This window comes from Diuraphis noxia, unplaced genomic scaffold (assembly GCF_037042655.1).
Source record: "Diuraphis noxia isolate RWA-SAM2 unplaced genomic scaffold, SU_Dnox_SAM2 contig0004, whole genome shotgun sequence".
Lineage (NCBI taxonomy): Eukaryota > Metazoa > Arthropoda > Insecta > Hemiptera > Aphididae > Diuraphis > Diuraphis noxia.
This window is the reverse complement of record NW_028301714.1, coordinates 72,980,648-73,007,867: the sequence shown is the minus strand read 5'-3', so window position 1 is coordinate 73,007,867 and position 27,220 is coordinate 72,980,648. Positions and strand designations below refer to the sequence as shown.

General features: G+C 27.3%; 1 protein-coding gene across 4 annotated transcripts; it reads right to left on the bottom strand.

Moving 5' to 3' along the window:
• Window positions 1–80: 80 nt before the first annotated feature.
• On the bottom strand, window positions 81–26,500 carry LOC107166787 (growth arrest-specific protein 2-like). Of its 4 annotated transcripts, none has more exons than XM_089225180.1 (8): window positions 26,340–26,500; window positions 19,533–19,756; window positions 11,222–11,346; window positions 10,533–10,674; window positions 10,036–10,216; window positions 9,776–9,968; window positions 2,112–2,228; window positions 81–411 (listed from the first exon to the last, which is right to left on the bottom strand). In XM_089225180.1, the coding sequence occupies exons 2-8, from the start codon at window positions 19,693–19,695 to the stop codon at window positions 136–138; spliced, it is 1,197 nt and encodes a 398-aa protein (XP_089081306.1). In that variant the 5' UTR covers window positions 19,696–19,756; window positions 26,340–26,500; the 3' UTR covers window positions 81–135. The 4 variants fall into 4 exon arrangements, with proteins under 4 accessions (XP_089081306.1, XP_015371068.2, XP_089081307.1 ...); XM_015515582.2 differs by having other exon boundaries at window positions 9,806–9,968; XM_089225181.1 differs by lacking the exon at window positions 2,112–2,228 and having other exon boundaries at window positions 9,806–9,968.
• Between the last annotated feature and the right edge of the window lie 720 nt (window positions 26,501–27,220).

The following is a 27,220-nucleotide window of genomic DNA, read 5'->3' as shown; positions in this document are numbered from 1 at the left end:
TAATTACATGATATTTTTGTTCTGTTATATTTATCTAATTATATATACATGTATGTGTTATATTAAAAATACAATAAAAATAATAATAAAATATTTATTTAATTGATGTACAACATAACTAGGTATAGGAAAACATTAGCGTGCTAAAAGTGCGGATTCGGGCAGCGTTTTGAATGCGTTTGGCGAGTTAAGCTTTGACCCAAGATATCTTGGAATAGACGACTTGCGTTGTGACGGTGACTGGACCCGACTGTTCGGTGGCGCCACTGATGGCGTCCGGTGATTGGTTGACTGTGGAATCCGGATAGTCGGTCGGCCAGGAATTTGACAAGGGTCGTGACGTGTTAAGAAGTTCTCCAATGTGTCCCATCCACCTCCAACGCGGACCATCATGTGTGTTCCTTTTAACAGCTTTCCGGAAAAAATAAAAATATCAAACTATAGCTAAAGCTGGTGCTCATCAGTTCAATCGGACACAAATAGACTGTAGTAATTAAAGCGACAGTGACAAAATAATATTTTTTTATATGGGGGAAGGGGTATATCTGTGGAAAAAGACATCATCTGTCAAATATATATGAAAAAAAGATTTGTGGGGGGGCGCACCTAACTTAAACTGTTAACAAATCATTTATGATTTAAAAATTTAGGTGTTTATCGTTTCTGCCAAATTTCCTAATAAAAGGTTTGGTTTTTGTTTCTGCCGAAAAATTTTTCTTTTAAAATTATTGTATGGATTTTGAGAATCACTAATCATACATTTGGATTTGGTTTTATGTTAATATTGTTCTATGATATTTTTAAAACTGCATTTCAAAAAATAGTACATTCCACCAATCCAGCACCACAGTGTGGCCCAAATTCATTGATTGTTTATCCAGAACTAAATATTAAGAATATAAAATCGTCCCATGCATAATTCATTCTAATATTTTTAAATAAAATTTAATTTCAAGTGTTCAAACTGTAAATAGACACGTAAAAAATTCATAGTAAATATCCAAAAATCAAAAATAATGTATTCATATAATTTAATTAATTCGTCAACTGTAAAAATATAGTATAAAACTAAAAATATTTTTCGTATTACATTTTTGAAATCAGTACTTATACAGGGTGATTCACCAAGCATGCTCACCCCCTTTTTTTCTTTAATAATGCATTTATTCAAAATCTGATTTTTGGAATCTTTAAATATACTCGAACACCTAATTTTAAAATTCTTGAGATTTTATTGTAACATTTAAGGAGTGTCCTGTAATGACACAAACTTTTGCTTTTACTGTGAATTATTGATTGGATAATTTTTTTGAGAATTTTGATGTACTGAAATCAAAATTCTAATGACTAATGAGTAGTTGTTGAGTTATTTAACTTTGTGTTTTAAGGATAATAGGTCCATAGTTTTAGGTTTATAAGAAATGTGGTCTATGATGATGGATCTGAAAATATTAGTCATTATTATTAATCTATGAACATAAATAATTTGTAAAAACTACCCAAATATCATAAATATACTAGTTTTAATAGTACCTACCTACGTGTATTTTATACTTTTATAAAACGATTTTTAAGAATTATTATTATCCTCTTACTCTTTAGTACAAACAACTTAATAACTAAGAAACTACACATTTAAATTTTTAATTAGGTAGGTACATCAAAATAAAAAAAAATATTTACTATATAATTTACAGCAAATAATTTCGTATTAAATAAAAAAAAAATAATAATAATAATTTACAGTAAAAAAGGGGGTTCTCATTTGAAAAACAGAAGTTTGTATCGCCACAGGACACTCTTTAAGTAAGTATTACAAAAAATCTCAAGAATTTGAAAATATGGTCTTTGGGTATATTTGAAGATTCCAAAAATTATAATTTGAATAAATTCATTATTAAAGGAAAAAATGGGAGTGAGCCTGTTTGGTGAATCGTCCTGTATGTAGGCATGCCTAAATTTAACGGAAACGAAAATAAAACTTTTCTTCACTTTGCTTAAAATTTACAATGTACCTATACGCACTTACGTAGGTAGTAAGTACAGCTCTAGAAACAGTTTTTCTTTTGACAATAACCGGAATCAATTCAATATAGTAAAACAATCATTACCCTGATAAAAACGTTTCGACCGTGTATATTGTATCTTCCTTCTCCTATTTTTTTCAATTTCAATTTTTTCCCTTGACAACGACACTGTGCGAGGGCTTGTCGACTAGCTTGTTTCACCTAGAAAATTATTCATTTACAAGTGAATACTAAATCTTTTATGAACATTTTTCGTCATTTGAAAACTATAATTTACCGGGTTAAATACAGGGTGATTCATGAGGCGTAAAAATCTCATTATTTATAAAAACTATTTACTTTTTCAAATTTTTTTTTTTCAAAATTTTAGATACATGCTGTTCTAAAACTATATAAATTTTTAATATTTTTCACCCTTATATTTATTAGGTAAACCACTATCAACTTTTGATTTTTAAATGGCAACCTATATTAACAATATCATAAATTAATAAGGCTATTTTTTAAACGAATTTTCACGTTTAAATTTTAATTTTTCGTTAATCCGTTGACGAGATATAGTCTCCCAAAGTTGGATGGTTTGGTGTTTGTCCTGTGTAAATATGTTTACCTATTTTGGGACACAACTTAGGCTTAACTATCGTACTTGCTGAATTTATTTGAAAAGTGTATTATGGTTTACGCTAGAGTACAAAAATCCCAATTGCTGCGGCCGTGGTACTGACATGATATAACACATTTATACACAAACACCACCTCAAAACCATCCAAATTTGGGAGACTAAATTAAAATTTAAACGTGAAAATTCGTTTAAAAAATAGCCTTATTAATTTATGATATTGTTAATATAGGTTGCCATTTAAAAATCAAAATTTGATAGTGGTTTACCTAATAAATATAAGGGTGAAAAATATTAAGAATTTATGTAGTTTTAGAACAGCATAGATCTAAAATTTTGAAAAAAGTAAATAGTTTTTATAAATAATGAGTGTTTTACGCCTCATGAATCACCCTGTATATAGTAAATAGAAACACAGGAATCATTTTATGGATGCAAGGGTTTTTACGTTTGTATTCCACACGGATTCTTATTTTACATTTTAGCTGAATATATTTTTTTGAAATTGATAGATACTTTTCCAACACAGTAGGTAGTTACCATGTTGATGATTTTAGACATTTTAAATTCTGAGCGAAGCGACATCATTTTAACATAATGTGTGTTTTAGATTCTGAACGGAGCGATGAATGTATTGATTTTACCATGATGTGTTTATTTTTTTTTTTTATGTCTGTCATCACGTTTTGGGGCAGTATTGCAGTAAAAGTGCTTCAATTTTCGACTTCAGTACTTCGTTTGATCAGAAAGTGAATCTAGTTGGTACTCTGGGGGGGGGGGGGGGGGCAAAAGTAAAATATTCCCAATATTCTATCCACCATGCAGCTTCCAAAAAATGTCGACTTAAGTTGAACTTAAGAAAATTGGCATATGCAATTTTCGATCATTATTAGTTTTTTTAAAATTACCATAATTGATAACAATTTATTTGTTGATTAGAAATGCTTGAAAATGTAATACAAGGCTCCTAACACATTGTTATAATAGCAGTTGAAAAATATTAAAAATACATAAGCACGATTTTTTTTTTATAAGCATTTTTTTTTTTTTTTTTTATTGAAGATAAAAGTTTATTTACAATCTATACATACAGTGTATAATAAGTAAGTGTGGTGACTTAAAAAGAAAAAAAAATAACATTAATTACAGAGAAGGAAGGCTCCCAGTAATGCCACCTGACAAGAAGTTAGGGTTTGAATTTATTTATTTTATTTTTTTTAGATTCTGAACGAAGTGAAGAATGTATTGATTTTACAATGATGTTTTTTTTTTTTTTTTTTTTTTTGTGTGTCTGTGTACAGCATAACTTGTCGAAATAATGCTTCGATTTCATACTTTGGGGGTGGTTTCCGATGTAAAAGTGAAGATCCTTGGTGCATTATAGAGGTTAAAAGTAAACATTTTTCAAAAAAATCGAGAGAAACAAAAAAAAATGACAGAAAAACGGGAATTTTTACGCAAAATCAGTTTTCGACCAAATCAATATTTTTATATGGTTGTAAATCAAAAACTAATCAGTAATCACTGTAAATACTTGAAATTTTCACCAAATTTTAATGTTAGTGATATCACTGATATCTATATACAGTTTAATTTTCAAAAATTTTTGACTTTTTTTGAGTTATTTATAGACCACTGAAATTTTCGACTTTTTTGATAATTTGTCATAAAGTATGATAAAGTGTCGGTAAAAAAATGTTGGAGGACCAAAAAAACTTGAAAATTTAATACAAGGTTCCTTATGAGTTGTTCTTATTGTAGCTAAAAAAAAATTTAAAAACGTAAGTCACGATTTTTTTTAATAAGCGTTAATAGTTCAAAATTTTGCGAAATCTGTCGAAAACGCGAAAATTTGCAAGTAATTTTGAAGTTGAAAAATCATAAAATTTTTTGCATTTATAACTAAGGATTAAAAATACAACACTAAGTTTTCCATAAGTTTTCCTTTAAAGAAGTTATAGAGACAACTCAAAGCATCATTATAGGACAAATTTTAAGTGCGTTTAAATTTTAAATTTTTACGAAATAGCGTACCGATAACGATTTATCCTGAAACGATTTTAAATATTTGTTATTATTCAAAAAGTATAAGTCCTAGATACTTGAAAATTTTACCAGTTATTAGGATTGGCATTTTCTTTACATGATTTAATTTTCAAAATATTTTGACTTTTTTTAAGATATTTATAGACGACTGAAATTTTCAATGTCTGAAAAATTTTTTTGAAGTGTCGATAAAAACTTTTTGGCCCTATCAAAATACTTAAAAATTGAATACAAAGTTCCTCATAAGTTATTCTTATAGTAATTAAAAAATTATAAAAATACATAGGCACAATTTTTTTTTATTTGCATTTGAAGTTCAAATATTGACTTAATACGTAAAAATTACGGAAACGATCAAATTATCTTAGACAGAAATTCATAAAATAATAATATAAAATAACGATTTATCCTCAAACCAGGTATTCGTATATCTATGATAATATAAGGTATTATGAATTATGATAACTATATGATAACTATACTAATTGATTAACCGTGCCTTATGCAAAATGCGTCTTAATTTAAAAATAAAATATTTGTTTCAAAATAGAATATATGACAATATTTAAATATAATATATATAATATAATATATCCTAGACTGACAAATCATCTCCGTTCAGAATCGTTTTTTGTATAAAATGATACCTATCATTGCATTCAAATTTAATCCCATCCATTACAGTAACCTACTGTACAGCAGAGCGACATCCACGACTTACCCGCTTTTTATAATTAGGGTTTTTAATTTTTTTTTTAATTAGGTATTGGGCAGATATCTTGGCCATTGCCTTTTTAACCTTCTAGGAATGATTGAGGTAGAGGATAAACTTTTAATTAAATCTATATTTTTAAAATGTACCCGGAGATTGGGCCATAAAAGTATAGCACGCTATTAATACGAATATATAATGTTAATTAACTAATTATTATTGTTTTAACATATAAAAATATTTTTCGTCAAATAATTAATATTTTTTTAAATACTTCCATACAGATTAACTAATTTAATTATTAAATTTTAATATAGGTACAACAAGGTCCATAAAATTAGTCAAATATGAAATAATTTTTATAAAGAATGCCAATACTCATTTTACAAATATAATATAAGGACCATAAAGTTTGTCAAAAAATAAATAATATGAAAAAAATATAGGTATATAATATAGGTATATAAAAATATAATACAAAGGCTCTCTGGCCCACGCCTTAGCTCTGCACGGTCCGTTTTTTTCTAGACCGGACTGGACCGATACATTTTAACAGAGACCAGGACCGGTCCGGACCGATAAATTTTATATTTTGAAACAATATAATACTTAACACAATGCGGGTAATATCATTATTTCGGGTCCTCGCATTATATTTGTGGATCTACAAGTATAATATAATGGGTATAAATATTATGTCAACAACAAGACTAAATTATAAATACGTGACGCACGGCTATTTTTGTGTCCCAAAACGTTATAATTAAAATTAAAATAATATGATATTATGAAGTTATTTATTTTACTACGTCATATAAATTTAAAAATTATATAAAATTAAGATCACGGGACCGGACCGAGCGAGGCCGAATTTGAATTGAAGTCGGACCGAACCAGACCAATTTTTTTTTAGACGAAGGGACCGAGCCGGACCGAACCACATTAAATTACAATGCATAAAGACCAAAAAAACCGGTCTAAACCGGACCGTGCAGAGCTCTACGCGTTACATACACAAAACACAAAACGCATTTACGCAGAATCAGTTTTTCTATATTTTTAAGTAATCGTAGAGTAAAATCACTCATTACAAAAAAGATAGATAATAATATTTTTGAGGGAATGACACATCGATTTTATAGTTCATTGTTATTTGACTTTCAAAATAAACAAAATAATGTTGTAAATTCATAGAAAAAATGATTCTGCGCAAATGCGTTTTGTCTATGTTGTGCGTGGACCAGAGATAGAAAAATAGTGCGCTGACATCCTCTTAAATATTTTTATTTTTTTTTTATTAGGGTTAAGGCTTCAACAACTGAGGTAATTAGCCTGGAGGAACTGTAGGGGAAGGTACTGTAGGTTTTAAACACGTGGGTATTTTTAGCAGAATTTTGAATGGGCACCCGTAGGTTTCTGCCATGCCCGGTTGGGGGGCGGCGGCCTCTCTCTCCGGACTGCGTGCATGGCAACAGACGCCTTAGTCCGCTCGGCCACTCCACCCCCAAATATTATTTTATTACAATTTAAAATGTAATAGTGGCACAATCACCGGGTCTTCCTATTATAAATATAAAATTTTAGTGGCCCAATTACCGGGCCTACCTGTAATAAATATAAAATTTTAGTGGCCCAATTACCGTATGCCTTTGAAAAAAAAAGGTGAATTGTGGCCCAATTCCCGGTTGCCCGGAATTTTGAGTAATAGGATTTGGCTAAGTCGTTTAGGGTTGGTATGTTCAGGTCTTTATGTAGATTTTTATTGGTAACATACCAAGGGGCAGAGGTTATTAGCCGTAGGCATATGGATTGGAATGCTTGGAAGGTTTTAGTGTTTGATGGTTTAGCTGGCCCCCATAGTTGAATGCCGTAGAGCCAAGCTTATAAGCATTTAAAGTTCAAATTTTGACTAAATATGTAAAAATTACGGCAATGTTCAAATTATCTTAGTTAGAAATTCATAAAAGTTATTCTTTTCAAATCTTAGATTTTTAATACAAGATTCTTTACAAGTTTTTCAATCTTTATCACAAATAAAAAGTCCACCGGAAATTCAAATTAAATTTTTATGAGCATTTGAAATTTAAATTTTTACAACATTGGATTTTCACTTTTAGCGATTTCCTTATTTTGGTGTAATTCTAAAACAAATGATCGCAGATACTTGAAATTTTGACTGAATGTTTATATAGGTATTTTATATGTTTGATACAATTTTCAAAATATTTAGATTTGTTTTGAGCTGTTTATTGACATTCTAATTTTTCAACTTTTTTAGTTTTTTTTTTCTATAAATATCGATAAAAATTTATTTGTTCGGTAGAAAAGCTTGAAAATTTAGTACAAGGCTTCTAACACATTGTAACTATAGCAGTTAAAAAATATTAAAAATATGTATGCACGATTTTTTTTATAAGCATTTTAAGTTCAAATTTTGACTAAATACGTAAAAATTACGGCAATGTTCAAATTATCTTAGATAGAAATTCATAAAAGTTTTTCTTTTTAATTCTAAGATTTGAAAAATTAATACAAGGCTACTAACAAATTTTTACAATAGCAGTTGCAAAATAAAAGGAATACATAGTCACAATTTTTTTTTAAGCATTCAAAGTTTGAATTTTGACAAAATACGTAAAAATCACGAAAATTCACAAATTATTTTAAGCTAGAAATTCATAAAAAATTGTCTTTTTTTTAAATCTAAGATTTGAAAATTTAATAAAAGATTCCTTACAAGTTTTTCAATCTTTATCACAAATAAAAAGTCCACCGGAAATTCAAATTAAATTTTTATGAGCATTTGAAATTTAAATTTTTACAACATTGGATTTCACTGGATTTCACATTTAGTGGTTTTCTTATTTTGGTGTAACTCTAAAAGTCTAAAACAAATGACCGCAGATACTTGAAATTTTCACTGAATGTTTATATAGGCATTTTCTATATTTGATAAAATTTTCAAAATATTTAGATTTGTTTTGAGTTGTTTACTGACATTTAAATTTTTCAACTTTTTTAGTTTTTTTTTTCTATAAATATCGATAAAAATTTATTTGTTCGGTAGAAAAGCTTGAAAATGTAATACAAGGCTTCTAACACATTTTAACAATAGTAGTTGAAAAATAAAATAAATTCATGGTCAAAATTTTTTTTTTACAAGGATTCAAAGTTTGAAATTTGACAACATACGTAAAAATCACGAAAATTCATAAATTATTTTATGCTAGAAATTCATAAAAAAATTTAATTTAATATCTAAGATTTGAAAATTTAATGCATGTCTCCTATCATATTTTTACAATAGCAATTGAAAAATAAAAGAAATGCGTAGTCACAATTTTTTTTTTACAAGCATTCAAAGTTTGAATTTTGACAACATATGTAAAAATCTCAAAAATCACGAAAATTCGCAAATTATTTCAAATTAGAAATTCATAAAAATTTTTCTTTTTAAATCTAAGATTTGAAAATTTTTAATAATCTATAATATATCCTAGACAGATAAACCGTCTTCGCCCAGAATCGTTTTTCGTATATACAATGATATAATATCATTGGATTCAAATTCAATTCCACCCATTGCAGTAACCCACTTGTAACCTACTGCAGTGGCGGCTTGAACTTTTTTCCCCCCGAATCACGTTTAATATTTCTACACTAACCATCATAAAATATAGAAGTTATTACTTATTACTGTAAATTATCTGCTGAGTACACATTACGGCTATATATTATATTTATTATTTATAATTTAATATTCAAATTACCAACCTGCAAAAATGGTTCGGTCTACCTTTTCCAACCATAAGACCCACCCACCCATATTTTTGTGAATCACATGATTCAAATATACTCCCTTCGAGCCGCCACTGACCTACTGTACAGCAGACCGACATCCATGACTTATCCGCTTTTTTACTTTGATTTTACAGTCGTTTTTCATTAATCCTACAACACATTTCTCTGAGTGATAGACAGATAAACCGTCTCCGCTCAGAATCGTTTTTCGTATAGGTACAACGATATAATATATCATTGGATTCAAATTGTAAGTTTTTTTACTTTTTTAAGTTAAAATTGACAATATTTTTAATTTCAAATTCCAAAGCCGAAAAATGCATATTATTAAAATGACTATTATTTTAAATAGTTTCCAAAATAAAATAATCTGGATGACTGTATAGACAAACGGTAGGCACTTGAATACTTTTAAAAAGTGTTTTTTATAAGACTGGCGATCGGCTCGGTTATTATAATATTCAATTTGGCCTAACCTTGGCATTAGCAATTATTTTATATTTCGCGTGATATTGTTAACACCCCTGCAATAGCTGCAGTTGTGTGGTGATACTTAAGACCTTGCTTACAAGAATGATACATAATATTTCCCTTTTTACTTTGTAATCGAGTTCACTGAAGTTATTTCCGCCTTCGATCGTATAATCGTCATCAGTAGTGTCTGATTCCGATTTCAAAGTAACCAAAGATGTTGCTCCGAGGCTCTCAGTTCTTCTCAATTTGCTCACCGATCTGATAGCCATTGGTATTGCGCTGGTTGAGCTGTAAAATTCGTACGTACATTTTTATTATTTATATTGATGTTTCTGTTTTTGTACACAAAACAAACCGATGTCTAATGTTAGGAGTAGATAATTTAGTATCGGGACCATCGTTCTGATCTCTGGCTTCTTCGGCGTCGATTTCTTTTTCCATTTGCACCAAGCCTGGGGGCTCCAAACCAAATCGAGAAGCCAAGCGGGATACTTCCATCAGACACAATACAACATTACGAGGTTTGTTCTGTAAAACTATGTAAAACAAAAAGCGGGTAAGTGGCTGTTTCTCTGCTGTAATGGATGCCGGATGGTATTAAATTTGAATTCAGTTATATAAATATAATATAATATCATTGTATACGAAAAACGATGCTGAGCGGAGACGGTTTGTCTATCTAGGATATTATACTTAAAATTTCAGCAATATAACTAGAATTGTTATATTATTAATATTATTATTAGCTATTTTATCATTGATTGTTTAATTTCTATGCTGATCAGAGCATCCATAAATGTTCACGCTATAACCATTGTTCACTGCAGTAGATATACCTAGTAAGGTACCTACCTAGATCGTCACTTTCAAACAGAAGGTGTTGGTGTACACCAAGTCGACGACAAAATTGAATAAATTTTTCCGTATTGTCTCTTGAGAAAAAACTGTGCCTTGCCGCCGACTCAAAACAACGTGAAGATATCGTCGGCAAATCCTAAAATGAAATAAATATTTCTAATTTAATAGCTTATCATTTTTCAAACAATACATTAATATTTTAAAAGAATTAAATTAAATTTTAAACGCGTTATAAATTTATAACTGAATAATTATACTACTATAATCGTTTAAAATAGAGTGGTCCAATGATTTTTACTTTTAAACAGTTTGCCAGTTAACACTTTTCAAAAAATATATATTATAATGTAGTGCTTAAATATTGGAGAAAAAATAGAAGGGGTACCAAACTATCATAAAATACGCGTATCTAAAGAATTAAATTGCTTATTGACTGGGATAATTATAGTAAAAAAGGGTAACTAAACATCACCCTACACTGTCTAAACCTCTTTATGCACTGGGTATACCTATATAATGTATGAGCCACTTTGAATTCATTCAAAATTTATTAAACAAGCATCATTGCTGTAAATTAATTTCAAAAATTGTCACAATTGTTTAAAATGCGTGCGAATTCGAGTTGGACCACGCTAGTTTTAAAACATTATTTAAGTTCTCAATAAACATAAAAATCAACGTACGCCTTTATAATTTCCTATAAGTATGGACTCATGTGCTAAGCACTCGATTGTCTTTGCTAATCGACACAGTATGACACCATTGTCCAACATATCCAAAAGATTATTCGCATTTAACCAATCAATATCTAAAAATAAAATAATAAAATCAAACATGTTTATAAAATAATTAAAGTGTAATATATATATATATATATATATATATATATATTATTCTTATTTGGATTGTGTGATTTATTTTGTATTACATAATATATACTTTAATACATCATAAAACAATAAAAATTATTTGTTTCGTTTTTTATGACTATAGTATACGAGTTACGACTTTATGAGTAGCAACTTGTATTTTAACACCTACATTTTAGATTCAGCATGAACAATAAGTGGTAGTACTAACACTACTAACAGTAAGTACTATGTAGCATCTTGTGACATGACTTCAATAGGTATTATACGTTTATATATACAGGGTGTCCCACAGAGATCTGACATTCTGACAAATGAAATAACTTTTGTTCTAATCAATATTTTTTAAAAATGTCTTTTAAATATAATTCATAGACACGTGCGCTACATATTTAGAATACATTTTTTATTTTTTAATACTGAAAATAAAAAACTTAAAAATTGATAAACATTTTTTTCGAAATATTCAATATAGCCTATTTGTAAATCTGATTTTTAGAAAAATGTATATGGTAAAACACTTATTTAAGTCAAATGGCTGATTTTTTACAATTTTTTTAAATATCAATATAATCGTTAAGTAAATTACGATCTAGTCTATGTTAGAAACCTTGTAATTTCAAATAATAATAATTTTTTTTTTTTTAAATATTTTATAAGAACATTTTTAAATAAGTGCATGTTAAAATCTAATTATTTTTTTTATTGTATTTATTTTAATAATATGTGATGTATAAACTATAAATTACTACCTATAATTTACCTAACGAAAATATTGATATTAAAAAAAATTGTAAAAAATCAGCCATTTGACTTAAATAAGTGTTTTTACCATATACATTTTTCTGAAAATCAAATTTACAAATTGGCTATATTGAATATTTCGAAAAAAAAATTATCAATTTTTAAGTTTTTTATTCTCAGTATTAAAAAATAAAAAATAAAAAATGTATTCTAAAAATGTAGCGCAAGTGTCTATGGATTATTTTTAAAAGAAATTTTAAAAAAATATTGATTAGAACAAAAGTTATTTAATTTGTCAGAATGTCAGATCTCTTTGGACACCCTGCAGTAAACCCGTCATGATAGGTCACTGCAGTGACGAACCCTAGAATTTGGTCACCGTCTGGACATCAGTTGATCAGGGCCGTAGGAGCATACTACTCGCGTCCGAAATTATTATCAGTATAAGTGAGTTTCATCCCGCAAAAAAAGATTAAAAATTTGTCAAAGTATATTTGCGTCGGTATACCTTTTTTTATAACCTAATTGCGTCCCAAAAAAATCGATAAAATCGACATCAAAATGTAAATAAAAATAGTACATTGATATTTATTTTAATTTATAATTCATAATATATAATAGTATAAGTAATAAGTAACATCCCTTGAGAATGAATGAAAGCATGCAAGAAGAAACTCGCAGCTACGTGCTACGGTGGATAGTTATTAAAGTAAATTTTTTTATTAAGTGAACCCTGATTTCGAACAGAAATTAACGTCACGAATATGAATGGCTTAACTAGAAAATATTATTTTCAAAATAATTTTGGGGTTGGTTATGTTTTAAATATTTCTGGCAGGTAAGCCACTCTAAAATAACAAGTTCAATCTATTATCTGAACCTTTTTCAAATCGTAAAAATCGGTCGAGTATTTTTTAATTATATTAGAATATAAGCCTTCGGCTTCAGCCATACGTACTTTGCTTTTATATAATCTGATGTCAGGAACTTTTAAATATAGGTAACTACTTAAGTCTTAAAGGCTATATTATATTAAAGTATTTGAGATTTTTTATATTACATTTACATGTTTTTCAAATGAGAACTCCCTAAAATTTTCTACTGTAAATTATTTAGCAAATAATTGTTCCGAAAATTTTAACAGAATTTACTATCAAAAAACTATTACGTATAGGCATTGAGTTAACTATGTGTACTAAGGATGATAATGGATGTGGAAAATATGGGGCTATGGTTAATGCAATCTAGATTCACTGTAGCGTGTCATGCCAAGTTCAAACTAGTTCAGAACTGGCGAACAGTACCTTATGTAATATATTACACGACAAATCTGGAGCCACTTTTGACCCCCTCATAACTCAAAAACTATTTCACATAAACATGCCAAATTTGGCTCATGTATTGAGACTTGCGAGATACATAAGTGCTCCAAATTTCATAAACACGCCTCAGTTATTTATATATATTAACGTCCAAAAATCGTCATTTTTATCACAGACTAACATATAGATCAAAACTCTAACCCAGCTCCAGATGACTTAGAAAATTCTGGATGGTAGTTGGGTGAATACAAAGGGATAAATCAGAAACTAGTAAATTTTTATTTTTATTTAAAAATGTTTAATTTTTCAATTAATTGATTCTATTAGTATAGGAACACTTAATACTTATAGTGCCTGTAATGTAATGTGATATAAGAGTTAGCAATAAGAATTATAGTAGCTTTCGTATTTATCGTATTGATTACGTTATTAACACGTTGAGCTCCGCTAGTACTATCAGAACTAGACAGAATTTTTCCCGTATCGCCACGCCAAAAATACGTCCTGTCGAATATGTGCCAGGAACAACAGAACAGAAAATATTTTATAATAAATGTCATTAATATTATAAACTGAATTCTAGTATATTGTAAATATAGAAACAAGAAAATATAGAAAATAACACAAAAAGACAATTATACCTCGTAAACGAAAAAAAACACAGTAGTTAAATAAAAACCATTTAATATTAATTTTATTACGAATATGTACCTACCTATAATTTCTGGACAAAAAGTAATGATATCCCATCAAAAATATATATGTGAAATGAGAGCCAAGTTCTATATTATGACCTGACTTGGTTTTTGACTTCAACGACAAAAGAAGTGAGATCTAAATGGGTGCCAAGTTTAATGGTTAGTCCTGAAAATTATTTATAACAACTTAAAATATTATTTCTTCATATATAATAACTTAGGATAATATATTGGAGCCTAAGGTCTGACTTGGCTGGTTTTTATATACGAATTATATTAAAGCCTTCGCAAGTTCTAAAGCTGTGAGTTATTATTTTATTCTTCTGAAAATTTGGCTGGCTGGTAGAAACTAGCCATCGACCATATAGGAATCTTCCATGACTGTGTTAATAGGTATTCAATAATAATTCGTTTATAAGAACTAGCCAAGTCAGACCTTAGGCTTCAATATATTATCTTAAGTTATAAGAAAAAATGAGATTTTAAGTTGTTATAAAATATTTTATGTTGTTATAAATAAATTTCAGGACTTACCATTGAACTTGGCACCCATTTAGATCTCATTTCTTTTGTCATTGAAGTCAAAAACCAAGGCATAGGTTATAGGTATATCATAATATAGAACTTGGTTCTCATTTCCCATTATATGTTTTTGATGGGATTGTACATACATTATACATATAATAGCTACTATTCAATTTTATATTTTTATGGAATAGCTTTATTAGCCAAAATCACAGTATATTATAAAATATATTAAAACTATATTATATACAATTATACCAAATATTTACTAGGTGTCTAACCTAAAGTATTCTTATAATATATGAATAAAAATATATTCGATTTTCGTGATTAGAAACAAAATTCTTGTGTGAGCCACACTATAGCGACCTAAACCCTCCCCAAGTCTCAATAAATCAATTTATATACCTAACTTGTATTAAAATCCCTTCATTTTTTATCTTTTTGAGTCTATTGAGGTTGAGGACGAATAACTAACATTTAATCAATCTTTACATATTACATAATATAAACATATTAGAACATTAGAAGATAATAAGACATGATTTAATCAGTTTGTTAAGAGCTATTTTTAATATTTTTCAAGCAAATATTTTATTTAAAAAAACTTATGTAATATCAATGATTGGGTAATTAAAACTGGCCTAATCGGAAAAATGTGAACAACATTTATTTTATCAATAAATTATCATCCTATTCTTAAGCTGTCTTTATCGTATTATTTTATGCACCTATTCTTATGAATCAATAATTGTAATAAATAAATATAGATTATGTAATTGTGCTGTTAAAAGTTATCTTATCTCAATAAATTGGTATCTACTTCATTAACTACCTACGATGATGTTGTTGTAAACTTTGAAATACTTGTAAATTATAAGTTGGTTAAATATTGTTTATAGTTTATACACTATTTACTTCAAAAACCGGTATTTATTATTATTATACGGCAACAATAATTATAAAAAATATTTATTTATTCTTAAATTTGTTGATTCAGGTAAACATAATTTGTATCCCTTATACAGTCAGTGGCGTAATTTGGCCATGTTTGTGGGGGGGGGGCAAAATTTTACTTATACCCCCTCCACAAAAAAAATAAATATTTATTATAAGCACCTTTCAGAATTCAGAGCAATATATTTATGTACACATGAGTCATGGAATAAATAATTACAAAATATTCAATTTACAAATACTGAATAGGTTAATAATATAATATATATTTATAAAAAAAAAATAAATAATAATATTATTAGATAAAGAAGTACATAGGTGAATGTAGTTAACCAGTCTTAAAAAAAAAAAGGTCATGGGGGATACGACACCCAAATCCCCTCCCCCCCGTAATTACGCCACTGTATACAGTTATACTTTATAGGCACAAATAGCACAATATAATGAATAGAATTTTACGCACGAGACAACTACATACCAACTCTGTTTTATTTTAGTTATACATATAATTAATATTAATTGAATCTCTATATTATGTGTATAGTGTATATTCAATTAATCATTGAAATACAATACATTTTGGTAAGAAGTTCTAGGAATAGAACTTATAACTTAGAAGATAAAATAAAAATGAAAAAAAATGTTAATAATTACATGATATCCTGTACCTATTAAGGTGGTTCATCAAGCATGCTTACCCCATATTTACTTTTTTTTTTATTCGGAAAATAAAATAAATAAATTGATTGAATAATTGGGAGACATAATAATAGCTGAAGGAAATCTTACTTATAGATAATTATTAGTTATAAAAAATTACAATAATAAAATGATAATAACCTAATAATTGTATGAGAGATAATTTATAATATCAATCATTATCGGCCGTAACATAGGTACAATTTTTAATAAGTAGGTCGAGGTACCACCTATAATATTTATAAATGTTCATCTCTAGATAACCTACCTAACGTAAAAAATGAATTGATCTATGGAAATAAAAAATCACGTCATATTAATAATTTATCACCTGATTATAATATTACATAAATTACTTGTAAGAGTTATAATTATTTTGAATGTTATACGTGTATAATTATTATACGTATAACATTTATGGTGTGTATGCACTATGCTTAATTTCAATATTATAATATGTTTTTGTAAATTTTAACGGATATATTATTTAAATGCACGATCGTCGTCATTATATAACATATAGTATTTAATATTCATACATTAATATAAGAAATAAGAGTAGGTATATCATTAGCAAAAATTTACGTAAACTTAGGTACCTAAGTAAATACATCCTTTTTTTGCTCTAGTATATAATATAAGAGGTATATATATATTTTTGAAGTTATTTACATAAATATGTGACATATTATGTATTTATGTTTATATTTTAGTATCAATACCGATGGTTTGGAAAAATTCGTGAATTATATGTATACTCGTAGGTGTTTTAATTTTCCCTATGTGGTTCATCCATTGTTGAAGAGTGGTTAAACATTTTTTCACTTCTATTTTCTATTTGACCTTGAATGGGTGGGGTTGGTGACGTCACCCCATGGATGCTGTGACAGGGTTAAGCAGAATAATATTGATTCCACCCTCTTGGCTGGACTTCATATTTTCACTATTTTGCTACTGTTTGTAAAGTATTCGAAACTACGTAGATTATTAATTGTAAGTGGAATCTTTGAATTCAGATTCACAGTATTAAAAAAAAACCTCTATAAATCTACAAAAAAAAAATATATATATATATTATGTATAAAAATATTCATCATTTTATTCCACTAATAATAAATAGATAGGCGAGAAGGATAGAATAGTAAATCATGAAGGCCTCTTTTGTCATGGCTGTGTTCATTTTTTATTTTTATTTTTTCTTATTGTTGTTATTATTATTATATATATTTTTTTATACGTGACATTCAAAGTCTACCAACATTGAAAATACAACCTAGTTAAAGATATACCTATAAAGAATACTCTCCTTACCATCTGTACCTATACTATAAACTCGGTACGACGTCATAAACATATTGTAATATGTTTGTATGGGAACTTTATAGTTTATACCTTCAAAATATATTCTAGTCAAAAATGATGTAACCTATTTGCAGACTGGAATAGTTGCAAGATCGATTTTTGTTAGAATGGGGAAACAGGAGGTGACTATACAAACTATTTAGGCCAACGAATGCCAATGTCATGTCACGAACTCTTGATTAGTCCCTACAGTGTTTGAACAAAATTACAAATTGTTTATACATATTTACGTGTAGACTGTAGATATTATATGAAGAAGAAATAACATAAACGTGAAAATGTGTAAAAAATTAATATAAATTGACTATTATAAAATATTGTAAATATTAAGTATTAACATATATATTTATAATAGATAAGCAGTAAAAATAACTAGTATCCACCTAATGTAATTTAAATATAAACATTCAAGCAATTAATTTAGTTTATTAATTATAATACATAACTCTGTATAGTAAATCAAACTGCATAAGCATAATATATAGGTAGAGACTAGACAAATGATAATTAACATAGAATCATATAATTTGAAATAAAATGAGAATAAACACTTATTTAATAATATACACACTCAGTATAAAATTATACGATGATTAGATAGTTACTAAATGTATATAATTGTGTATTAATATCTCTAATCTATATTCTTAATCATAACGTTTATTTTATGAAAAATTCAAGAAATAAATTATTCTTACGGGTTTATTTGCGTGTACCTATATATCATATATGTATCTAGTAGCTATAGGCGTACTTATTTTTATAATTTAAATTACGTGATATATTGTTTTATCTTTGGTGTGCAAAGCTCAAAGATTAATTTATTAACAATGATTGCTTTATGTTCAACATTCCTTAACAAGACAAAAACACTTTAATACTAATATAATAAATAAAATTAAGTTCATATAAAATATCAAAATTGTGTGTATCTTTATTCATGTCTATTTTTGTTTATCCATTGATGTACCTATAACCTATTTATAACATATTATTAATTTATAAATGATAAATAAACATATTTTATGTGATTTGTTACATGTTAGGCAACCATTCTACTTAAAGCTATAAATTGCTAAATACAACCACGTAAATAAGCAATTTTATACATTATTATACCTATACACTACATTTTATTATATATTATGACAACAGTAAGCAGTTTTTCAGATATAACGATACTTAATACGGAAATATAGCGTGACAAATGGTTTCAGAAACAACGTAAAAATGAATAAATGATATTCATGGGTTCGTACCTGTACGTAGCTATACCTACCTTAACATTATATGAATGCCTACAAGATTTCTGGTTTCTCATTTATTGACGAATCCCATTCGCGTGACTCCTCCCGAATCGAATAAACAGTATAACAAAATAATATAATTTAATTCAGCATGGTTTCTTTAGAAATGCGTATATAAGTATTAAGTATAAGGGGGCGGCGTAGATAGACATTATTTAAACACAGTTTAATTTGAATAATATGGCACGATATAGGTACCTCAGCACTGGTTGAAAATCCGTGTTGATACTTTGTGATTTTATACATTTAAATATTTATCAAATATTATTATTTTAACTAATAATAATATAACTTATAAGCTATATTTGCTACATAATTTAGTAATGCACTATCGAGCTGTAGGCCAGGGCATGTACCTATATGGTTAGGCTATAAAACTATAGTACCATAGGTACTATATTAGTTATATATCACTAATTTATAACATCCAAAGTAGGTAATCTTAAATTTGGCCCTAGACCCAAAAAAGGTTCGGCAGCTTTGACTTATAACATAAAAAATCTTTACTTACCTAAAGATTTATTTATCCAATCCGCTAAATCTTCTTTTAATGGTAGAAGCTGACGATTTTGACTGTCTACTATTTTGCCTTGATACTGTTCCAAATATTCTTGATCCGTATCAGTTGATGGGATCCTATGATCAATGAGGATACCCTTTTTTTTCGCGTCCATTTTCTTAAGTGATGAACGCGAAGGAATCTTGGATCATAAATGTTGTTGTTGTATGGATGTACTATAAAATATAAGATAAAAAGACTAAGTAGGTACTACCTATGCAGAACATTTTTGTTATTATATTATATGTTTCCGTGAATAAATAATAAATAGATAAGTTATGTTATAACTATATAAGCACTAGAATTTATTTAGTATTAATCAGAATAATCTGTTTTATTTCTATTTTAATTAACAAATCAAAATTTTTCTAGTGGAATGATCATTCATCCTTTAAAACGTGTTTCTTCGTCGTACACTCACGTATTTTTAAACAAAAAAAACCGAGAAAGTCGCCTTGCTGTATAATAGGTATCCAGAGTATAACTCGTCATTAAGTATAAATTATTATAATGGACGTATTGAATTTGAATTCAATGATAAATCATTACACACGAAAACGATTCTGAGCGAAAACAATGTATCAATCTTTAATTCTAAGGATATTTTATTGTTAATCTATAACAATAAGTAGCTAACTACTAGTAACAAGGATGCTTATAAATAGCTTAAAATAAATATTATTTACAGAAAATTATAATTAAAGTGAACGTGGAATGTTTTTACAAACAAACATCGTTAATAAATTATTATTATGCGTTTAAATAACAAATTAAGTCAAATATGTGAAAATTAATCAATCATAAACATTTTATATGACTTAACGCAAATATTTTCTTACTATAAAAAACTTACCACGATTCTTGTATAATCTTTTCAAATTTACAATAAACTAATGATAAGAAGTAATATAATACCTAATAATATTTATTAAAAATAATATTTTTCATGAATCTTGATATGTTTCACACATTTTCCTAAGGTTAGGCGTTAGATTAGGTTAGGTAATCCTAATAGTAGCAATAATAATTTCTATAATTTTCATTAATCAATTCTATTATAAATATATTTATATTACATACTATATTATAGTCATTAATATAATTTTATGTAGATATACCCACCTAACTGTCTTTTGATACCAAACTTTAAATTAAAAAAAAAATTTAATCTGATATTTCACAGAATTTAATTAATAACTATTCATTGATTAGACGTTAGGGGCGTATCAAAAAGGAGTCCGGATTCTGGACCCCCCTCCATTGATTGACAGAATTTAAAATTCTTAAAATGCAAAATCAATGATTGTATAATATAGTTGCTATATGGAATGTGGTGGTATATCCTCCGGTAATCACTGCAATATTCCCTCCCAATCGGTCTCCTCTGCTCTCGTAAACTCACATTTTTTTACACATGTCAAAAAATGCGGACCCCCTCCCCTTGGGCCTTGGCCCCTTCAAAAAATGTCTAGACACGATCCTGTTCCTGTAGGGCATTATTTTTTTATTAAGAGTAAAGGCTTCAACAGCAGAGGTAATTAGCCTGTAAAAGTTTCACATTATACAATTAGTGTTTGATAGCTTACCTAGCTAGTCGTATTTTTACATGGTTATATACATAGAAAATATTTACAATATTGGTTTATAATAGATAGGATAGATTAGTGGAATGGAAAAAATTGAATATTACATCAGTGTTGGTCTCTCCAAGCGCTTCTTCGATGTTAGTAGGGTGGTTTAATATGCTTCGTTCAAAATCGTTCATCATAATATTTGGCAACGATAATAATATTATATATTATTTATTAATTCTATGTTTTACTCTTAAATTAACAACTTATATAAATTTAACAATAATTCGTTTTATTTGAAATTTGAATGAAATATCATTGTATTAATTATTTTTTCAAATCCGTTCTTAATTTATTATTACCATTTCATAATATAACAAACTGATACGACTCGTACGACTCATACCCTAACTGTTAACTTGTTCGTGGCAATATCAAATTGCTTTATGGCTTAAATGATTAAACTACAATAGTTCTTCACCAATCTTATATTTCCTTTTTATTAAACATAGTAATTTTTAATTTCTATATGCGGGCGCTGTTAAGTGAACGTTTGACCCAGTTGTCATGGACAATTAACAATTTGGTGAAAATGAAAAAGCGAAAAGCGTAATAAATATTTGATGGTCTACTAAACCAAACAGCATTATAAAATCGTACAAATCAAGTATTCATTTAAAAAAATTAATTGCCACACTTTTTAGTAGGTAAGTTACTAGTTTGGTAGGTAGCTAATAATAGATATGCATTGGATACAATATCACCGTATTGCTAGGTATTTATACACATTTTAATGTACCTTTTTTTTTTTTTTTGGGGGGGGGGGCAAATTTATATCTTATTCTGTCTTCACTTATTTCTCTCCAGTTTGCTCTTGGGTCTACTTCTTTAACTTCTCTCTTCACACAGTCTTCCCATCTGAGGCGTGGTCTGCCTAGTGGTCTTTTTAATGTAGGTACCTACCTTACTAAATAATAATAAATTGAGTTATTTGAGAGTTATTATTATTATTATTTATTCAACTAATATTATTGATTAAGAAATTGGCGCAGTTCCTCCAGTAGGAAAATATATCTACATTCTGTAATAAGTATAACAAATACTCATTTTTAACTAAAATATTATTTTAGTTGTTCTATGGTAAATTAAAATAACAAATCTTATTACATTCCATAATAACTTCTACTAATTCTATTCTTTTTAAATTTATATTCAATGAATGTGTTTTAAAATTCATACCTAAAGCTATTTAAATTCTGGTTATAATTGATTTCAAAAAACACATTTTTTTAATGTATTCATTCCTGTCTAAAAAATAGAAATAGTTTAAATTCCTCTTAAAATAACTGCATAACAAATTTAAAGTGGCTACTTAGGTTATTTTAACTTTAAAAACGAGTTGTTCAAAATCTAAAATATACAGGTACTCGGGTTTTACATTTTATATTTGTATGTGCAATTTTAGTATACTTCCTAATTTAAATTTTTCTTTTATATCATATATCAATCATACAATTCACATTATACAACAATACCTATGTGACATGTGCTTTAATGCTATCAATCCATTATCCAACTCTTTCAAATTTCTGTTCTGGGTTATTGAATTAGTCATACTAGGAACCTGTTTTTTATACATGTCTATAACTTAGAAAAAATTGTTTCATAAGTACTGTTTTCTGTTCTCTCCGTAGATTATCTAGATATATTCTATTATTTTATATTGAAAAAATGAGTTAACTTTGCACATTAATCTGAGTTAAGTCAGCACTATTTTTTTTATATTTTTTTTTTGAGAAAAATACTTAGTTAAAATTAAATTTACAACTCATCTGATATAATATTTACGATAAACAATTTGGAAACTAACATTAAATATTAATTTAAAATTATTTTCAATTTTACTATACGTTTTATAAATAATTATATGTTTGACTTATCCTGCAGTGCCTATATACAAATGTAATTTGTAATTAAAATATTTTTTTTTAACAAATATTTACTAATCCAGTATGGATATGGTTTTTCCTAATCAGTAAATTAAGTTTACCGTTGTGCAATGAAAATTCGATATATATATATATAATATATATATTTTATATAACATTATACCATTGCAAATAATACTTAGAAAGTGTCTACTAATCAATTTGTTTCGGCTGAATCTATTTTCTATCAATAAAATGTATAAAAACATGGTAGAATTGTGTTGATACTGGAAAGAAAAACGTATCGGTTACTATTGTTGTAGGTAGGTTCATTTCGCACTGTACGGTCTACCTAGCACGGGATTGTGTCAGTAGTCACCCTAACTAACCTATCAAACGCTCGGTTTCCCACAGATCATATTATATTAATTGACCTATATTTTTTACAATAAAATGTTCAAATTTAATTGCGACTAAAAGAAAATGTATGTGAAAAAATATAGCTACGTATTTGAGCAACTTTTTTTATAATAATATGATAACCTTTTACTTTATTGTCTACCAAAAATTAAATTTACCTAATCATTATAATCATCAAATAATTTTATGCTCAATAAAAATTAATATTAAGTGTACCCACCTGTACGGAAGAAGCATTTACCTATAGCTGTACATAATATATAACCAGCGTCGTCACTATGGGGTAAGTAAACTATAGCCCCCCTCCTATATAATATTCCTAGCAGCACCACTGCATGTTACGTATACCCATTGATTATAAATACTAGTATTTATAAGCAAATAAGCAATGGTATACCTTAGTATCTATGAGTATTGAGTTTTATTAAAAAATTTAAAATTAATTATATATAACTCAGATATGAATTATGAAAATAATATATATATATCAACTAGACCAATTAAATTATAAACTTTTTTATAAATGTATTTATTTAAAAATAATAATTTAAGGTCAGTATAATAGTAACTAGCAAGAATCTATTAATTTTACTACACATTATTTATAAAATATAATATACTTATATGTATATACAGAGTGTTTCTGAATTGTGTGAGGTAATTAGTATACGCCTCACTGTGATTCCACAATAAAGATTTTTTTGGAATTTTTTTTCTATCTTCAAAATCTGGGTTTTTAAATTTATTTTTAGAATATTATCTTGAATGTAAAAATGAACACTAGTCGTATTTTTTGCAAGATTCTCATACGAATCGAGATAACGCATCATTTTTGCGCTTGTCGCGCGTTTTTGGCGCTCGAATCGCCAACTAAAAAAAAAGTCGTGCGACACATCGATTTGTATGAGAATACTGCAAGATAACCAGTGGTGATAATTTTATCATTTGTTGTCATTGATAATATACAATTAATGAACACATTGTTTTACATTGTCAACTAATAAAAATTATGAAATAATAACAAAATTAGGGTTAACAGAGTTTTAAACGATCAAATTTACTATCATATTTTTATGTAATACCTTTATTAAATAACTTTTAAGTTTATAAAGTTATAATAGTTAGAGATAAAAGAAACTACTTATTTGTGTGTTTATACTGAAATTCCAGTTTTTGGATATCACAGTACCTAATAAAATTATTTTGACTCGATAAGATAAACATTTTATTTTATACTATTATTATTATTTATTAGTGAACCTAGTCGTTGATATTGAATTGACCGTACTCCTTACAGAGTACATGATGAACATTAGTTGGTCTGATTAGAGCTCAGTCCAATACTTGTCATTGAACGACATTTAAAATATTAATATTTATTTTTAATCGAATGAAGAATTGGTACTTGATGTAGTACATGAGGATCCGGAACTTAGTGTCCGACGCATAGCCTTAAGAACTGGTTTCGCCATCAGTAGTATGGAGAATATTACACCAAAATCACATGCACCCTTATCATCGAAAACGAATTCAAGAACTATTACCACGTGACTATCCTGATAGGTTGATTTTTTCACCAACAATTATTGGTGAAATTGTAATGAATTCAAGATAATATTCTAAAAATAATTTAAAAAAACCCAGATTTTGAAGTTAGAAAAAAAATTCCAAAAAATATTCATTGTAGAATCACAGTGAGTATGCGTATACTAATTACCTCACACACTTCAGAAACACCCAGTATATATGTGATTTAAAAATAAAATTTTTCAATATTAATTAGAATTATATGTAATAATACTAATTACAATCAACGACAACAAATATTAAGAAGGTATATGACAACAATAATCTGAACGTATTTTTTCAAAATTAATTTTAACACATATGTGGCTGTAAGAAAAAAGTGTCCATCACGTTTTTATAAAAGTACCCCGAGGTTGTCATATCATATGATTGGAAGCATATTTTTCATACTTTTTTATACTTGACATAATAGTATATAGTCTCGTTTTAGGCATGACGAAATAATATTGTCATCCGGACATCATTACATTGTCAAACTTCATAATATATTAATATATTATATGAATGGGGGAGCTGAATCCAAGCGTACACCTTCATTGTAACTCAATAGATCAAAATATTACAAACGCAAGAACAGTTATAATGTATTTCTATACCTTACATGATCTATTATATAAGGTGGTATTTTCTATGTTAACGACAAACATTCATACAACCTTATAGAAATATTTATGTTTATGTTTTTATTTATATTTTAAATATTTTGAGTAATATTACACATTGTTATTTACAATTTCAGGCTCAAAGAATAACCGACATCTTCATGAAAATAAAATTAGTTTAACACTCAATTTAGTGACTGTAATAATAATTATACCCCAAATTTAAATTTATATATTTCCAATAAGAGTTCCTTTCAAGAAAAAATAATTAATGATATTGTTAAACCATAATGATCAATTTTATGTTAAAAACCCACATCAAAATGGGCATTTCATTTCCAAGTTCCCTAAATTAAATATGTACATATATAATTTTGTAAAATATATAAAAAAATATGTACCTACTCCAAATAATGGAACCTACAAACAACTAGATATTTAAGAATATTTTATATACGAAATTATATAACATTACCTATACTTTGTAAAATAAATTTCTTATTTGGTACATTTGTTTGAAAATATTTAAGTTAAATGAATACTAAATACTTTGAAATTAAACATCCATTCGAACTTTACACTTTTTTTAATTTGAATTTTCAATTACCTATGTATAAATTTAAAATTATATGCAATATAAATTTTACTTACTTAATTGATATTGAACTTTCCATATTAGACACTTTGGTGCTGATCTTGAACGACGATTGGAAAATTGCACCAGACATAGTTTTATTGCAGCGATGATCAGAAGAACAACGAAAATCTCACGAGCGCACTGCGATGAAAACTGTATTATTATGCTATGTTTTAGCGGCTCGGGAATAGGAAAACTCCGGAGAAATGGAGTAAAACGCTCAGTGCTACCTCAAGTAACAGTTTACAATATTTTGTTGCATGCGTACTGTACTGACTACAGAACCTTTTTATTACAATGAATTATAAATAAGCAGTGTATAGAAAGGTTTCTTTATAGCAAAGAAGCCCCAAATGTAATCCAATGCAATAATTAAATGTTGAGTTTTGTTTTTGCTTACTCATACAATTAAAAAGTGTATACATATTATAAATAAAATATTTTAACTACAAAACACGTTAATTACATTAATTTATATTAATATTATTTTTTTTATTGAAATACAATATTTTTTATTCATTTATAGCAACAATGACAGTCAAAATATTTTTAATTAAACAAAATAGAAAAACATCAATTTAATCCACTATACTTACAAAATAAACAATTAAAAATTGATTTTAAATCAAAGTAAAATGTACTGTTGCTAAACTGTTTCCTCTCTCAAGTAGTTAAGTCATCATTATTTCATTCATTTCATGTATTTATTGTGCTCATTTGTATAGATTGTAAATTTAGCAATTTCTCAATAAAAAAAAAAATTAATATAAATATTAGAATTGTAAGCCTCCCCCTATATAAGTACTGATTTCAAAAATGTAATACGAAAAATATTTTTAGTTTTATACTATATTTTTACAGTTGACGAATTAATTAAATTATATGAATACATTAT

Bases quoted from the DNA above. Each gene is read 5' to 3' on its own strand.
- LOC107166787 (XM_089225180.1), bottom strand. From the start codon at position 19,695: ATGGACGCGAAAAAAAAGGGTATCCTCATTGATCATAGGATCCCATCA. The intron at 9,969-10,035 runs GTTTGTTTTGTG...CGAATTTTACAG, and splicing joins ACTCCTAACATTAGACATCG to CTCAACCAGCGCAATACCAA. The intron at 412-2,111 runs GTAATGATTGTT...TTTTCCGGAAAG, and splicing joins GTCGAAACGTTTTTATCAGG to CTGTTAAAAGGAACACACAT.